The 18752-nt window shown below is 36.3% G+C and overlaps 1 protein-coding gene across 1 annotated transcript in view; it reads left to right on the plus strand.

Annotated features, from left to right (window-relative positions):
* The window catches only part of Blm (Bloom syndrome helicase), a 29300-nt gene extending 10964 nt beyond the window's left edge, over window positions 1-18336 (plus strand). The window contains exons 7-21 of the mRNA XM_022077403.2: window positions 173-319; window positions 1103-1317; window positions 2031-2252; window positions 3197-3278; window positions 3934-4081; window positions 6398-6529; window positions 7387-7651; window positions 9239-9434; window positions 9556-9737; window positions 10792-10951; window positions 11969-12156; window positions 13534-13731; window positions 14634-14772; window positions 16374-16545; window positions 17610-18336. Coding sequence (XP_021933095.2) covers window positions 173-319; window positions 1103-1317; window positions 2031-2252; window positions 3197-3278; window positions 3934-4081; window positions 6398-6529; window positions 7387-7651; window positions 9239-9434; window positions 9556-9737; window positions 10792-10951; window positions 11969-12156; window positions 13534-13731; window positions 14634-14772; window positions 16374-16545; window positions 17610-17709 — 2546 coding nt within the window. The 3' untranslated portion in view covers window positions 17710-18336. The remainder of the gene's footprint in view (window positions 1-172; window positions 320-1102; window positions 1318-2030; window positions 2253-3196; window positions 3279-3933; window positions 4082-6397; window positions 6530-7386; window positions 7652-9238; window positions 9435-9555; window positions 9738-10791; window positions 10952-11968; window positions 12157-13533; window positions 13732-14633; window positions 14773-16373; window positions 16546-17609) is intronic.
* Window positions 18337-18752: the final 416 nt, after the last annotated feature.

Here is an 18752-nt window from a genome sequence, read left to right on the forward strand (position 1 = left end):
CTGTGAAATTTAATCATATCATTTATTTATAATAAAATTATACTCAGAAGTTACTTGTAAAGATTAGTGTATATTCCATTTACTACTTTGTTCTTTGTATAAATTCAATTGTATATCACTTGTGAATTTTTATTACTTTTGGTTATTGAAACAGAATGCTTGCGTGTTTCAGGTAACTCGACCTTACATTCCAAGGCATTTACAGATTCACAGTATATTGATGATGTGACACAAAATTGGCCAAATGATGATGATACTTTCAACATAGAAGAGATGACACAGAATCATGATCTGAAGATCCATGATCCAATGTTGAAGAGTAAGTTTACAATTTATGTTATTCCATATCAGGTTAGTAATATGCAGCAGAATACATAAGCAAATGCAGCTTTGGAAATTAAGAAGGGGAAAGTGTCAGTCCTGTTTCACAAATAGTTTAATATTAACATGTCTCAGTGTTTTTGTGTTTTTCATTAGGAGGAATTGGTCATAATTTTACTGATAGCAATAACATGGAAGATGCTGGAACCATTGAAAATGCATTAACAAATTACAGATAATTGCTGGCTATTGCTATTGCTGAAGTTACTTGAAGCCTCTGTGAATACTGTTCTTAGATAGAGCACTGGATAAAATTGACCCTAAGTAAAAGATATTTTAATTGCCATATTTATGTGAATATAAGCAACACACACACACTCAGTTATGTCATCCAAGGGACCAGAGAAGTTATGTCATAAACGAGTGTCCTGCTAATAAGATTTAAAGAAGAAATATATATTATCATTTTGTACAGCACTAAAATTTACTTAAAATATAAACTGGAACTTATTTTCCATATGTTTTGAGTGATAGTATTTTACATCAATATGTTTAATATTTGGGGGTTTATTTCTTCTTTTTGTGTGATTACATGAATTAAATGAATAAATATATCAAGAGACAAGGTAAAATGTTTTGAGTGTTTATTTTATATAGAATGCCTATGGAAGCTCTATATACATTACTTTGCATATTTTTGTGTCTGTACTACATATAATTTGTTGTATTTGAAAGAATAGCAATTTTTGTCTCCAAACAAATGTTTTTGCATGTGCTGTAGATCCTGGTGCCAAATCAGTTGACACACAGGAAGAGCTTGTCTGTTACACATCCTCAGTTTACAATATACATAGTACTACCAGTAATAGCAATCCGAAGTCAAAACCAGCCTGTCAATCTTCTGGTTTGGGATCATTCCATAGTAACATAAAGAATGATGGCATCACTGGTGAATTTGATGGCAATGATTATCCACATAGCAGAGAGATGATAAAGGTATGTGTGAATTTTTCTTGTTTATGAATTAATGAAAGTGTCTTGGTTTCAAATTTACTGAAATTGCTTATTAATTATTACAGTCTTATGACTATATTATTCCTGATGACTAAATAAGCAGCCTTTTAAAAGTACCTGTAAACTTTAACAAAATAATGAAAATGGTTTATTAATTTTACAGTATTTTCAACAGGGAATGGATTTCTTGGTAAAAAAATATCATTGATATTATTTATTCTCATAAAAATCAATGTAACATTCAAGTTATGATGATTATTGTTAAAATATAGAGTTTTGTGACACCAAAAAACACATGGTAAACAGCGATTATTTCCTTAAGCAGCATTGACCAGCTGGTCTTTGTAATGAAATGTTGCTGTTTGTTTGAGATATGGACTGAATCTTCATTCACTATTTAGACAAGCTTCAGCTTTAAAGGGTTAGCACTGAGCTGCTGTGATATTTCATGTATTATAAAACTAATTGTGTGATTCTGATTGCTGAGATTTGAGATTGTTCAGGTTTGTCTTAATCTCAGTATCTAATAAATATTATCCGGGTTTTTATTCCTGAATGTTCATGTATCTGAGTTGTTAATATGGACTAAATTATATAATGAAAATTCTGTTTATATTTCATATGACATGTTATGCATATTGTTTTTTAAGTATAGCTGTGGTTGTAAGTTACATTTATCATTATTTCTCATTTAGGTTTTCAGGCTGAAGTTTGGTTTACATGAATTTCGCCCAAATCAGCTTCAAGCAGTGAATGCAGCATTGCTTGGGTTTGATTGCTTTGTCCTAATGCCCACGGGTGGTGGTAAATCTCTCTGCTACCAACTTCCAGCTCTTATAACCTCTGGGATCACCATAGTCATCTCACCATTGAAATCACTCATCTTAGACCAAGTGCAGAAATTGAACTCTTTAGATGTAAGTAATATTCATAACTTTTGTGTGAAGACTGGTGACTGTTACATACCAACTGAGGTAGTATATTGGTAATGCTAGATTTGTGTTTGGGAGGCCACTGGTTCAAATCTCAGTTGAATTCTGTAGCAGTAACTTCAGTATCTACAGACCTGATGGTGACTGAAGTACAAGTTGAAACTTGTAATATGACAAAAACAGACATTTTAAAATAGCTTAAAAGCATGTGAAAAATAAGGTGTGTGCATGCACGTGCACTCTAGGGTGCATATGAGGGATTATGCTTCAGCATGAAAATAAAAACTCAGCTCTGTTGACTGCTGTTATAAGTCTTTGTGTTGCTTTCCTTAGTCAGGCCTTGTGAATATCAGAATATTACCTTCAAATATGTCTTTATTGCCTCATTGAAAATCCTTACATTCTCACAATTTGTCATCCTGGTGTTACCAGGGAGACGGTAACTAACTTTGTTAGTGTGAGGTATTTGTTTAATGTTGGGAAATTAGTTGCAATCATGTTGTATGTGATCTTTTTTGTATCTTAGTCAATAGTATATAATCTATGAAGTTGAAGTTCTAGCAGGACTCTGGAATATGAGTATGTCAGTTTGTTAATTTATGACAGCGTCAAGATTTAAATCAGTAGGTTGATTTTAGAATGTGTTATGCAGTGTTATTTTTATTTCCCATTCCTTTTTTTATAAGATTAGTTACATTAATGGTGTTGGTCACAGTCCATATGTCTGGCCACTGTTAAATTTCCAACCAGCGAATACTTGTTTTGCACTCACTTGAACACTACAATTTTAGGGAGATGTGTCAGGTTCAGATATCATTAAAAAATTAAGTAGATGTGAGAATTGTGGGATATTAGGGTTTTGAAGATTGATTTTGTGTAAATGTAACATTTTATTTGTTTTTTATGTAATATTTTGTGCTTTATTTAAGATTCCAGCTGCTCATATGTCAGGTGAAACTACAGCTCATCAGGAACATGCAATGTATACAGAGCTAAGCAAACGAGAACCAGGTATGGTTGTATATCTTTTTATGTTTTAACATTTTTGTTATAAAACCATTTTACAGTAACATTTCAAACATTCAGTAAAACTCATGTAAGATGTTGCCACATAAATAGTTTTCCCATGTAAGACTATTTTTTTTAATTTATGAAGTGAAAGCATTACTTATGTAAGTAGTGTTGAAATACATCTGCTACTGATGCTCAGACACTCTTGGCATGATTTAAAGTGTACCGGGCAAACAAACATCACACAAGATGGCTGTCTTCTTGGGTTGTTGCACCATGTAGTCTGGTAGAAGTTTGCCAGCGTTTCAGAGGTCCTTGCTGCCTCCATCTTCATCACCATTCTGACCCTGATGATGATGTAGGCAGCAAGGGCCTCTGAAACACTGATAAACTTCTACCAGACTATGTGGTGCAACAACGCTGAAGACAGCCATCTTCAGACCCATCACCATGGAAACCTCAAGTCCTACTAAACATCACACAATCACCTTATGATTTGACAGTATTGTTAATTGTACTTAACCAAATTTGAATTATTCTTATTACAAGGTATGGAAGGTCTGTTTTCTCAGATGGGGTTTCAATTTCATTTATAAAGGATTTTTAGGTACTTAATATCAAATTAATGAGATTTTTGCTGTAATTAATTTTTCAGGCCTGAAGCTCCTTTATGTGACCCCTGAAAAGCTGAGTGCCAGCACCAAGTTGATGGATACTCTCAGTAGTCTGTATGATAGGCAGAAACTTTCCCGCTTTGTGATTGATGAAGCCCATTGTGTCTCTCAGTGGGGGCATGATTTCAGGTATGGTATAGAAAGTTCATCATCATCTCTAAGGACTTGGCCCATTCCAGACAGTTGCTCAAGACAACTTGTCATGTTAGTCTTATTTTTTTAGTGCCCCAGAGTAGCAGGTGGCAAGCCTGTTGCCTCTGTACAATAAAATAGAAAGTTTTGTTACATATTCCTAATAAACCTTGTACAATGATTACAGTGAACCCTCGATGCATCGTTTTCGGCGGGGGTGGGAAATAAAAACGATGAATGCGGGAAAACGATAGATGCGGGAAAGCATTAAAAATTTAAAAAAAACAATGTTTCTCTTTCAAAGTTACTTCTTTTTACCAAAAAAGTCTTTAATGGACAACTGGTTTGTCGAAACTTTACGTTTTAGACCAAACAGAGCACTTTCCACGTTCAAAATGTTTTCCTCGTCACGTTCACTAATATTAAGCGCATAAAAGAACGACTTCACTTTCGCCAATGCAGCGTGCGCTTCGGCAAAACCCGGCAAAGCTTCGGGCTTGCATTCGTCGTCTTCTTCTTCATCACCACTCCAACCCCCTTTGCGGACAATAACAGGAAGAATGGAAATACTATTACTGCCGAACTCAACGAAACGTAGCTGTAGAAGACCCTGAACCGCTGGAAACGAGATGAACCAGAAGAATGAAAAGTGCCGCCAGCCTTTCCTTTGTACTTATAATAAAAGCATTTGTGAAGAAATTCACACTGCACATGCCATCTGGCATCGCTGGAACGAAATATGAGTGCACCCAAATTAAAATCGTAAAATTTCTGACAATGGGCACCGCCATTCACTCCAACTATCACCCCTGCACTGCTGACCCCTCATTCCAAAAGAATGTGCTGGTTGGGCGATATAACAGGTTACCGCTACTGCGTATTCCAAAAACATTGTGCGTCTTTCGGTAATAATTTATCTCAAAACCCAGCATTTTAAATTCTCAGAAACGATCATTGCGGGAAAATTGTGGGCCGGGACTAAGATTTTTGAACGATCGATGCGATAAAACGATAGTTCGAGGAACGATAGAAGCGGGAAAATGTAACATTATTTTATATGGGATGTATTCGGGGCCGAACAAAACGGACGATGCATCCGGGAAAACGATAGTTCCGGGAACGATGGATAGAGGTTTCACTGTATTTCTAGGACTGGAAGATGTTTCTGACATGTTATAGTTTCTAGTAGTCTTAATGTTACACAATATGTTGAGTATTTTTGTTGCATAATGGCTTGGAGATAATGACCAAGAAGTAATAACTTGAAATTTATGTTTGTGGAGAAGTAATATTTGGATGTCAGAGGAAGGAACAAACCATTTGCTTGAGAAAATATGAGAAGCTGTATAATTTCTATTCTACATTATATATTAGTATGATATAAATGAGGATTCAATAGACACAGCATTTGAGAAGTGAGAACTGCATACAAAATTTTATTCAGAATAGAATACAGACCATTTGGGAGACCTTGGCATAGATTGGAGGATGATACTGAAATGAATCAAAGAAATATGGATATGATGATGTGGACTGGATTCATCTGGCTGAGAAGAATGGTAAATCTTCAGGTCCCATAAAAGTTGGGAAACTTTTTGATTAGCGGGGTGGCTCTTCGCTTCTCAACAAGGACATTGCTGCATGATGTTAGTTGGTTAAACCTTATAACCTTTTAAATTCCTAGAAATATAAAGGATTTTTTTACATTTCTCACTTCTGCCAATTATTGTATGTAATGCGGAGCAGCTGCTGATATGTGTAATAAATAAACAGTATCATCCTGAAATGTCATCATTCTTTGTGTAATACTGTCAAGGTCACATTTGTAGCTGATGCAGTGGTTTGTGTGTTCTGTTTAGTCAGATTTTATCTAGCACGAGTGTTTTGTCCTGTATTGGTTTTGTCAAAGTTTTTGTTGCTGTAGTAAGTTCAACTTGGAAGTGTTGTTTTATAATAATTATAATGTTCTTTTGTTGTCTGTCAATATTTTTATCTAATTCTTTGTAATGTTATTAAAACTATATTTTAGTTGTAGAAAATGAACAGTTTGTTTTATTGTGCAATATCACTTGTTAATTATTTGTTACATATACCAACACGTCTTGTATAATATTAAAAATAATACACTTGATAAGCAACATCAAGTTTGTGCAGATTTGTCATTTTTACCAATTTTGCATGTGATTGTGTATAATCACCCGTTATTATTCATAATAACTAGCATATTAACTGCTTCAAAGACATACCTAGCAATTGTAAATTATTTTCTTTATGTGTAGTAATACTCTTTGTGAAACCATTTATGTTGACCAGGCCAGATTACAAGAAATTGAACTTGTTGAGGCAACGATTTCCTACTGTTAAAACAATTGCTTTAACAGCAACTGCTACACCTCGGGTTCGCGTTGACATTCTTAACCAGTTAAGAATGAAGAGCCCTAAATGGTAAGTTACAGCTGTATTATATTCTGTGGAGACATTTTTTTTGTAAGAAGTACCTGCTACCATTGTCACTTGATTGAAAGCAACCCATGACTGCCTGGGTCTGCTACTTCTGTAATATGAAGATAAAAATAAACTCAGAATTGAAAAGTAATTATCATTCAGTGACAGGATGTAACTTGCAGATCTTAGCCCTTTCAGGTCATCTGTTAGATTCAGTGTTGTATTTGTGAATTTTGGGTTCTAAAATGAATAGGCATAAACAGACTGGTACATTATCTTAAAGGTATGAACAAAACAACTGAAACTACCCTTCATGGTGTGTCATGTTTGGATTTTGTTTAAGGTATAATGAGGTATATTTAAAGTTCAACTCCAATCATTTACTTTAGAAACTAATGAAAGTTCTTGTAGAAAACTTTGGTCAGAATACTCAACTCTCTAATTAAGGCAAACAGTCTTACTGAATCATTTTGATCTATATATAAATATTTTTGTCCTGATTCTACTTTTGTAAAAGCTGTAGGGCTTTTATTACAATTTTGCTTATTTTATGTACATAGCTCCAGAAATACTACTTAATTTATTAGCCATTTAACAAAATCCACTTGCTACTCTATTTAGACCAAGAGCAAGGATTTATTCACTACCAGTTTCCTTCAGTTTAACCTATGGAGAGTGGATGTATGGAGTCCTGTGGGTATGAATATTTTGGTTATGTAATTTTTCCTTGTATATAGTTCTGTTTCTGTCATTAAATCTTACATGGCAGCCGTATGCTAACTTAAATGGTGAACATACTGGGAATAGTTTCTCCTAAAATAATTGTGAAAGTGTTCTCAAATATATTTTTCTTTCAGGTTCCTCTCAAGTTTCAATCGTCCAAATTTGAAATATTCAGTTTTGCCTAAGAAAGGCAAGAGTGTCACAAAAGATATTGTAACACTGATCAAAGCCAAATTTCCTCGTCAGTCAGGTATTGTGTATTGCTTGTCACGGAAAGAATGTGACACTGTGGCTTCTGATTTATCCAGTGCTGGTATAAAGGCTTTAGCTTATCATGCAGGTCTCACTGATCCACAGAGAAGTAGGGTTCAAGGGGAATGGATCTCTGACAAAATCAAGGTTAGTTTCAAAGGTAAATTATCATACTGTTACATGACTGATAAGAAAAATATAATATGGTGATGTAATTTTGTACAGTATACTACAATCTAAATATAATGAGAGGAAGTCTGACAAAATGCTTGTTACAGATATTTATAATATCTGACAGTTGAAATATGTAATCTTCAAGTCTGTCTCCTAACTTCAGATTATTTGTATCACACTATGACATTAATAATGCTATAAAGGCAGTATTTATTGTGTATTAGTGTTTCTCATATTTAGATGACAACCTCTTGTACTTGCAATTGACTATTAGAATTATTTCATTACAAGCAGAAGACCTACCCAGTATTTGTTTTACACTCACATTCTGCCCATTAAATTATTTGACAGACATAACTAACTAGATGGCTTACCGAACCCGAAGGTTCATCACCGAATTAACCGAAGCCCTCCACCAGACCCTGTCCTGGGCCAACAAAATCCAGTCCCCTTCAACTACTATCTCCCATAGATCCCGCCTGACATTATCCTCCCATCTATGTCTAGGTGTCTCTTCCCCTCAGGCTTCCCAATCAATACCCGGTGCACACCTCTTGTCCCATCCATGTGCGCTACATGTCCCGCCCATCTCATTCTTCTCGACTTAATCACCCTGACAATACTGGGGGAGAAGTACAGATTTTTAAGCTCATCATTATGCAGTTTTCTCCATGCCCCATCATCTTCTCTCCTAGGCCCAAATATCCTCCTCAACACCCTATTCTCAAACACCTGCAATCTATGTTTCTCCGTCTGAGTGAGAGACCACAACATGGAAGAATTTGAACCAAGCAGTATGTATGTCGTGGGGTGGTTCATTTGAACATTGCATTGCATTTTGAGATGAGAGTTATGTTTCCTCATTTTGTGATGTGACATTGACATAATCTGAAATTTCAGCAGTTATTGTTTGCTGTTGTTATGTTGCCATTCTGCCAGACTACTTTGGAAGAAGCAAAAATATCACTTCTGTTGCATTGTTTGTAAGTTGTTGGTGTAGTGTTGAGGAGTGGTAGGTCCAGTTGCCAACGTGTCATATGAGAGAAAGGGTGTAGCTGGGTGAGAGAAAATAAAAATTGGTTTCTGCATCATAGCAGAGTGCTTCTTGTTGTTTAAAATTTGGAGGGGGTGAGGTAATTACATTTAAATTCTGGTATGCATACCTCCATCTGAACTATTCAGGCACAGAGGATGGGTTAAGAGTGTTTATGGATTGTAGGCTATAAGGGATTTATGAAGCAAAACTTTGAATACATTTTGTGAAAAAGTTATAGAATAAAAGTGGCAGCTAGTTAGGAATCAGTCCCTCATTATGTAGGTGCCAGAGAAAGCTCACATTTTATATGCCATGTGTGTAACATTAAGAAATTTATAGTACTGATTTTGTTCACTATATTGAAGCTCTCATTATAGGTTGTACTTGTTCTGTTGCATTTATACTACATTAGGGTTTACTTTCATGCTCCTTGTATTTCTTCTTGGTTCAAATTATTGAAAACTCTGTAATAAATTACACAATGTAGGTGGTATATAATGTTCTTTTAATATTTTTTCTCAAAGGTGGTATGTGCTACAATAGCATTTGGTATGGGTATTGATAAACCAGATGTCCGTTATGTGATCCATTACTCCCTTCCAAAGTCAATAGAAGGCTATTACCAGGAATCAGGACGGGCAGGAAGGGATGGAGATCCAGCTGAATGTATCCTGTACTATGCATACAGTGACGTGATACGTATTCGCAGGATGATAGAAAGTGAGCTTCTCTTGAGTAAATTGTTCTTATCAAAATAAATTCACCTTTAAATTTTCAAACTCTAAATAGTATTACAATAATTTTTCCTTAGCATCAGTTTGCTTTATCAATTTATCTTTAGGTGACAGAGACAATCATGCAGCAAAAAAGACTCACAATGAGAATCTTTGGCGCATGGTTGCTTTTTGTGAGAACAAGACTGACTGCCGTCGAGCCCAGCAGCTCAATTACTTTGGGGAGAACTTTGACCGCAAATTGTGTATTGCTACTCGAGCCACTACATGTGACAACTGTCTGCAACAGGTATGCAAAGAAACCTTATACATAACTCAGCACTGAGTTGTGAATAGTTTGCTTCTAAGGAAATCATAATATCCAATGAATAAATAAATGAAAATGGGGTGGTCACCAATGTAATGGTCATAGTGCAAGGGTCTTGCACTATGACCATTACATTGATCTTTAATGCATTCTTGTTCTTTTAATGTGTTGTTAGCCCTGTACCTACAGCAAAGTACAGTATCTTATGTAGTGGGATCTCATGATAGCCACCTGGTTTCATGAGATGCCAACCCAGATGACAAAATCTTAATTCAGCCAGGGCCTCATGGTCGTGTAGGATATGTGAGGTCATTTCTGATACATACTATCTTCCCTGGGTTGGCTGTTATCAGCTCCCCAAGGTAATATGCCAGAATATGACTATCTGCTGAAAGGAATTGACTTTTATATGGAATCTCTGTGTTAAAGAGCTGTTTTATTGGTGGCCATTATTAAGGCCTTATAGGTCTCTGGTCCCATAGTCTACAGTTCCTTAGAGAGGATTAACCTCTTTAATTAGGGTACTAACCTCAGACTTGGGCCTAATAGTCTCCCCGGACTTGGGTCATTCCATGTACACCAGTTGCCACAAGACCCCAGTACTACTTTGACTCTTCCTGGATTTTAAGTTCCCTCCTGACACTTCCAGACTATGTAGATCACCTTCATCCACAGGTTTTCTGGAACTGCCAGCTCCCTGTTGTGATTTGCCAGAGCTACTGGCTCCCAGAAAAATTACATCTGTAAATAATAAAGATAGATTTCTCACAACTGGTGAGCCCCTGCCCCTGGCTGTCTTCTCAGCTTTCCCAGGTTGGCTGATACTGTCAACTCCCTGAGTTGGTATGCCAGAAATGCTGGCTGCCTGCTGAGAAAGACTGGATTTCAAATGGAGTCTCAATGTGCATTCCAAATTGGAATATATGTTTCTGCTCTGGTTTAATCTGTTAAAAATAGAAGTATAAAATGTTAAGAACAAACACTTGTTTTTACAGTATTGTAATGTACGCCCAATATAATGTCTTACATGTCCTAGGCGCTGTATCACATTGTGGATGTAACAACTGACTGTCAAGAAATTGTGAAGTGTGTGAAACAGATCTGTGGGAAAATTGGATCGTGGAGTAATAACTTCACTCTTCTGCATATGGTTGATATATTTAAAGGCAGTGATATTAAGAAAATTAAAGACTGTGGTAAGATACTTGCCTTTAGATTAACCGACTACATTTAAAATTCAATTTGTATGCATTTGTGTTTATTGCACTGTCAGTCAACTGGAAGTTGACTTGTGCCTGCTTAATCCTTGAATTGGTATGTACGATAATGGCAGTTTTGCTCTCCAGTTTGAAAATTTTTGTATTATTTTCTAAAATTCATTACTTCTGTTTCAGTGTTCCAAAGGAACAGAGTTCATTTTTCAGATTTCTTTTAGAGAGCTGCATAACCTATTACCTGTATTTTTGTGGGTCAGTCTCATATTTAAACTACAGACATCAGTATTGTGGACACTAGTAGTTTGGTGTTTCTGAACATTCTGCCAGTGTAGACCTTCCAATTGTTATCATTCATTTCAACTCCATGTCACCCACAATATCAGCATGGCAGTCATACAGGCTTGTGAAGCAGAAATAAGTGTTTGATTTGAAATTTTGTGTGATAGGTCTTTGTAAAGTATGCAGATATTATTAAAGTAGTTTTTATGAAAATTGAGAGTATAATTGTCATAGCAGTAGCAGTAAGAGTGTTAACATTGGTAGTAGCAGTAATGATACTGGTAGTGTGGTGTTTGTGTCTTAACTGCTTAGGCTGTTGCAGCTTATGAGCTTATGATGTATAATACACGACAAAATGATGCATGTTAAAATTAGTGGTGTAATCATGCTGGTGGAATATGCTTTTAATACTTGTCTGTGATGTAATGATGCCTCAAATTAATGTAAGTTGTTTCTATGTTTTGTGTTGAGATATACATGCAGAACCATTGGTAGACAATGCATTTCATTGTTTCTCTGAACCAAAACTATAATGAGCATAATATTTTAATTTCAGTTGTGTTACTGACATTAATTTTAGTTGTACTGCATGAAACGGTTGGTCATCTAGTGAATTTTATTGATTTTTCTTGCCCACTACTCTGTATATTAACAGTTGTCATTTATTTTAGTGTTCTGTTCAAGGTCCTTTAGTGTATTTTGATTTTCCATTCTTAGGACACAACAAGCTTTCACTATATGGACGGGGTAAAACATGGGTGCGAAGTGATGTAGAAAGGTTGCTACGCAAGTTAACAATTGAAGAATTTCTGATGGAAGATCTGGTGGTTACCAGGGAAGATATTACATGTGCCTATATCAAAGTTGGGTCAAAAGGCGAAGACTTGATTTCTGGAAGATACAAGGTGTGGTATTATTGAGCTGGATGGAGATGTGAGGAAAATATTATATTTATCCAAATAATGCCTTTTTACATTTTTGTGTGAAAACAAGATGCAGGAAACCATTTGGTATATCAGGAATGAAAACATATATTATAAAAGAAAAATATAAACTGTCAGGATTAATGACAACCAATCATATTATCAACTCCTAAAATGTGCATATTAAATGCAGTGAAATTTGTATTTAAGCTAATGGAAGAGACAACTTATACTAATGTTGATTTTGTGATTTATGTTGCCATGTGTTTTTATAGGTAGAGTCCAACATTTCAGAGGAACATACTGCCTCCATTTAAGAGTTCTTCTCATTACTCCATTAAACTATCCACTTCCCTCCATTTTCTCTCCCTTTTCCTTCTTCTAATTTTGGGATATGAGAATGAAAAAAGAGGAAAATAAACAGCATTCCCTTTGAGTGCGGCAAAGTGTACATTTGACAGACAGGCCGTTCTGTCGAAACTAGGGTCAAGGAGAACCAGCACCACATCTGGCTGGAGCAACCTGAATAATCTGCCGAGGCTGAGCATTGCTTCAACCTGGGCTACCAAATCCAACTCCAGGACACCTCTATCCTGTCAACAAAATCTGGATACATGGATTGGATGATCGGGGAGGCATCAAAATTGAATTGCATTTTAACAACTTCAGCAGGGAGGATGGATTTCACCTGATCCGGTCATGGAAACCCCTCATTTACTCTCTCCAAGGGCTCCAGAAGCATCCCAGAGAGCATTGCTTGTTCGACTCGGGCCACTAATCCCTACTCTGCTCTTTTCAGGGCATATCTGGCCCCAGCCAGTGCTCCCTTCCACTCTCCTGCTTCCCCCCGCATCTTGACTGCCCAACTCCCGTATGTCCTCTGTCCCACCTCATGGACTCCTTAGGCCCTCAAAAGGACTGTTTCTCAGACCTCTCTCTCTCTTTCTTTCCTTCTCTCCATGTCTCACACACACACACTACGACACGCCCACACACTTCTATTGGTTCCCACCCCCACATCTGATTCTGACACCAGTCCCCACTGGTTAGAATTAGGCTACTTCTTTTACTCTCTAGTCCCTATAACTCTAGCACTTACCGCTTGCATGGTTCATTCCCCTGATGATGAAGTCAGCATGGACCTCTGAAACGTTGGTGGACATACACCAGACTACATGGCACAACGACCCAGAAGACAGCAATCTTCAGACTCACCGCCATGAAAACCTCCAATCCTACAAATGCTAATAATTGTACTGTTTTGTAACTTCAGTTTGTTTAGAATTGTGAATTCTCCTGAATGAAGGTGCCAATTTTTCATCATGAACAGTTTTAAGGTGCTGCTTTAATTTGTTGCAGATAATGTTTCCAATGAGAGGCTCCACATCAAAAAAGCAGGATATAAACAGTACTAGGAGCTCCATTTCAACCACAGACAGTCCTGCCAATTCAGAGCTGCAGGCATTACAGGAGAGGTGCTACCATGAGCTTATAGATGTATGCCGTTGTATAGCATACTCTTTGGGAGTCAGCAGTGCTTCCATTATGAATGTTCAGGTAAAAAGTTTAATCTTTATTCATTATATCCCATCTTACTTTCTTCCTAGGTAGTCTTTATGTTTGCCTTTTTAGCCTGCTTTATTTATTTTGTAAGGCAGGGTTATGGTATGATCAAGTCTGTGTCATCCCCCTTAATTTATTAATTAATAAGTTTATGGATTTTTATAAAACTTCATTCAAAGTTAAACATGTGAGGGTTGTTCTAAAGAAACCCATTTGTATACATCACTAGTGTATGTTACTAGTCACAGGGGTTCACATGCCTGTGTGCATGACACATCAGTAGTTGGCCATGATGTGTGCATCAGATTAGGCACAGTAAAGCAAATGTGAACAGCATGACTTGATTAAATGTCAGCATTACAAGTGTGGAATCCATTCAAACAGGACCTCATTTTAGTATCTGATGCTGACATTGAAGAACCCTAACATTGCCATCAGTACACAGTGCTGTTTTAGAACCCTTCAAGACCATCATACCACGATCATGAGGAAGCATCCCGGCATACTGTTGAGGAATGTCATTTTGTTGCATGACAGTGTCTGTCCCATGTGCCCTGCACTGTCCAAGACACGCTGTACCCCACATGATGGAAGGTGTTGGACCATCCTCCGTGTGGTCATGACCTGTCATTGTGTTATTTCCATGTGTTCAGTCCCCTCAGGAAAGTGCTAAAAGGCCATAGTTTGTAGTCCTATGAAGATGTCAAGACTGCAGTGGTTCCAGCAGCAGCCCAGGGAGTTCTTTATGGATGGGATCAATCAGCTGGTGCATCAATGGGATGTTTGTCTCAACTCCCATGAGGACTACTTTTAATGGTGTCTACTCCTTCATCCACATAATACTGAGCTGGTAGAAATTATATACAAATATATTAGTGAACCCTCTTGTTATCTAGGCACTTCGTGCAATGTCTCAGAAACTACCAGAAACAGCAGATGAAATGTTGCAGATCTCACATGTCACCAAAGCAAACTTTGAAAAATATGGTGAAGGGTTGCTGAAGATCTGTCAACAACATGCTGCTGCTAAGAAAGGTGAGATGATGTTTCTTACTACAGTGCTTCCTACTTGATTGGCCAACTGCACAAACCAACAGTTCCAGTATTTTAACTCATAGTTTTAGCATGACTAATATACAAACACATCACATAATCCTATTCTGAACTGGTTGAATCCAGTTGTTGTTCATAAGATATATTTAATGTTATCTTCACGTCACTGTCTTCATCTTCCAAGTGACTGCTGTTCTAAGATTTACCTACCAATATACCATATGCGTTTTTCATATTGAAGATGTAATTGTAAATCACTTCTATTGTAGTGCTAAATGTAGGAATTGGAAATGTTACAGTGACCAGTAGATTTAAAGTTACATAATGAGTTTCCATTGTATTGAATTGTTGACTGTATGATGACTTTCTTTTAATCCTAGGTATTGTATCCAACAGTCTATTAATCTGAAAGTATTTTGAATAAAATTTTTCTTGGATATTATCCATCGTCTAGTAAATATAAAACGTAAAACGACGTTTCGGAGATGGGACTCTATCTCCGTCTTCAGGTTCCTACTCAGTGGGCCCAACTGAGTAGGAACCTGAAGACGGAGATAGAGTCCCATCTCCGAAACGTCGTTTTACGTTTTATATTTACTAGACGATGGATAATATCCAAGAAAAATTTTATTCAATTGACTCTTCACCATCGTCAAGAAGTTTTAGATTTGATATGAAAGTATTTTATCTGGATTGGGTCCAACAGGATTTTAATTTGCAGCTCTGCAATCTGTGGTCACATGTACCTTGCTAATCTCAGTGCAGTTGAACTATATTTATTGTAATCAATTGTGTAGCTGGATCTGATAAAATTACGTGGTATTAATATTCATAAAATATTGTGGAAATGGCATGAGTAGGCACAAAAGACCAGTGGGATGCTTTAACAAACTGAAAAGAAAGAATTTTTTCAGCTTTGATGCAGGCTAGTGTGATTCTCTGTTATCAAGGCTAAGGTTCTTGTTGACAGAAGGGATATGAAAAATTAATAAAATGATAATGATATTTGAATGTAGTTGTGTTCTTTATTATACAGTATGTAATTTAGAAACAGTTACTGAGGGAGCCGTGTTAGGTGGGTTCCTTTGTCACCACAACATGACATCTTCAGGTTGTTGATGGAGTGGATGGTTTGCAGATGCAGGAGGCAGCTGCAAATATATTGAATAAGTAGTCATGAATAGCCAGCAAGGAAAGTTCCTTCAGCTTGGGGGTTTGGAGGAATGCCACCATCTCACCATAAAAACCAGTACATTGCAGAATTATTTACAAGTCCTCAGACTTACACAGGTGCTTTGGAAAACCTAGATGTAGATGGAAGGATAATATTGAAATGAATCTTAGGGTAGAATGGTATGGACTGAATTTATGCAGCTGAGGACATTTTGCAACTAAGGTCACTCAGTCCTGCAGCTGTGTTTATAAAAATGGGTTAAGATATGTGCAGACTGAACTGTATGTTTAATGGTAAAATTTGTTCATACATTATATTTGATCCAGTTTAAAACTCATAATAGTCACTAACTGTGCTCTGTTAAATGTAATTCACAGTTCAGACTTACTTTGGGCCTGTTATTCCTTAGCATTCCTCATAGAAGCAGAAGCCAAGAAGAAAGAAGCTCTAGAAGAGACAAAATGGTTGTCAACAGATGTTGGTGAATCAACATATTTCAATAATGACAACCAGCAAACAAAAAGGAAACGCTACACTGCTTATCGTGGAAACTGGTCAAAAAAGTTCAAGCATGGAAATGGGTAAGTATAAAAGGTGATATGTAGTACATTAAGTAATGAAGATTGGCTAATTTTATCACAGAATACTGTCTTTATTGTGCAACATTCTCCTTCATTAAATTAAGTAGACATGAACAATATCTGTAGCATAGGTAAACATTTGTTGATGCTGATGGAGGTAATTTATCGAGCATAAACATTTATACTATAAAGGAAAACACAAGTTCTATTAGATGCTAGTAAGAAAGTTGAACTAATAAATGCTTGAAAACTAAGCGTGGGTCTATGGTTCATCAGAATGCAGCAACAATACCAATTATATTGTTTTCCCCACCTATCAAAGTTTTGTTCCTCATTAGTCACTCCCATGGCCCAGATAGACATTTTCTGGGAAGGTGAATTGAAACACTAGAACCAGTTTCTTGACAACCTAGATCTCCTGATCTAATCCCTTTTTATTGGAGGGAGGGAGTGTTAAGGATGTCACCTGATCAACACCAACCAGTATAGAGCTAAAAGAATCAGCAATGCAGTCCACAGTGTTGCTCCAGAAACACTGATGCAAGTCTGGCAAGATCTGGATTGGCATGTGGACATGTGTGAAGCAACAAGCAGCACACACATTGAACTTATTTTACTATAACAGAACAAAACTTTGAGAGGTTTGGACAGAAATGTAGTTGATTTCATTTCTATACCTAGAGCAGTGGGTAAGTTAAGTTATTCATGTTTGAAATCCTAGCATTTATTTTCAGCCACCCTGTAACATGGGTGGGTATGCACTAGATTAATTTAATTCATTGTAAGAACCAGTACAGTTAAGTGGCATCCCATCTCTGTTTTGGAATCCTTATTTCTCTGTGATCATTTAGTTTAATATATACATATGAGACCCAAAGGAACAGCGATCTATTGGAATAACAGGTTCACTTCACTGCATATTGTTCTTTACATAGTTTTCTTCAGGTACAAGCAATATTAATATCAGAATTTAGGAATGTGTTAATAAAGGGGACTTTACAAGACAGTTTTTGTATAACTCAAGAGTCTGTAAGTGTGAAGGTACAGTGTTTTTCTTGTTTCAGGGCGAAAGGCAAAGCAGCATGCAAAAGTAAAAATGCATCTCCAGGACTGTTGACTGTAAAAAGCAAAAAGTCAACAGTAAGCAACAAAATACAGCTTTAGCTATGATTGTTTCATATTAATTTTAATAGTAGCAAGTACAAATGATTATCAGTGATGTAACAGCTTTAAAAGTGTTGCTGCTATGACTGTAAGTTTGTGATAGTGTCTTCTAAATTGCAAATAGTATTTGTTGAAGTGTGCTTATTGCAAATATAGAGATGTCAAAAGAATGAGAGTGCTTCCAAAATTTGGGTTTAAAAAGTGGATCTTTTTTTGTATAAAGAATTTGAATATTTGTTCATGTTGCAAACATTAGTATAAGACATTGTCAAAGATGTCGGCTACTGGGGATGTTCTTTCTTTCTAGCCCTCATTTTGGTAACTGCTGTAACTATAATTCATTTAATTTAACATGTTCATGTACTGCCCTTACAACTTTGCATGTTGTCAATTGTGGTGCCTTTCACAAAATCCTGGTTGTTTGTCACATTTTTGTAAATTAATCATAGAGTACTCTGATAATATCCTTCATTATTTCTGAAAATAAACTGCTCACAGTTATAAGAATAAGGATAAATTGTGACAGCATCTTATATGTGGCTAAGTGTATGGCTACAGAAGGGTTAAAAAAATCAGAATGAACCAATTTCAAAGGTTTAAACAATAAAATGTATTTTTGAAATATAACTGTATGTGTTTTAATGTGGATACCAGTTTTCACTCTGCAGATGAGAACTGCAGCACAGACTTTGCTTGCATTATTCTTATAATTTTTCAGTACATCCAATATCTGTTGGCATTTCTCACAACCTTTTTGTTTTAGAGAAATGCCTAGCTCAAATAGATCATTAATTATCACCATCAAAATTAAAGCTAAACAGATTTCATGCAGCCATTTCATTTTATATAAATGAAATGCCTCAACAAAAGTTGCTTGTATACTTAAGATCTGTTTTGATGCATCATTTTAAGACCCCATATTAAGTGATGCTAGTGTTGCTGTGTCCTCAAAGATTTTTAGAATCAGGTACATCAAACCATCAGAGCACAATGACCAGTCATGATCTTGTGCATTCCCAATAGCTATCACATCCGTAACCCAG

Source organism: Zootermopsis nevadensis, unplaced genomic scaffold, assembly GCF_977971745.1.
Source record: "Zootermopsis nevadensis isolate Lab colony 2312 unplaced genomic scaffold, Znev_1.0 Znev_ptg000061l, whole genome shotgun sequence".
Classification (NCBI taxonomy): Eukaryota; Metazoa; Arthropoda; class Insecta; order Blattodea; family Termopsidae; genus Zootermopsis; species Zootermopsis nevadensis.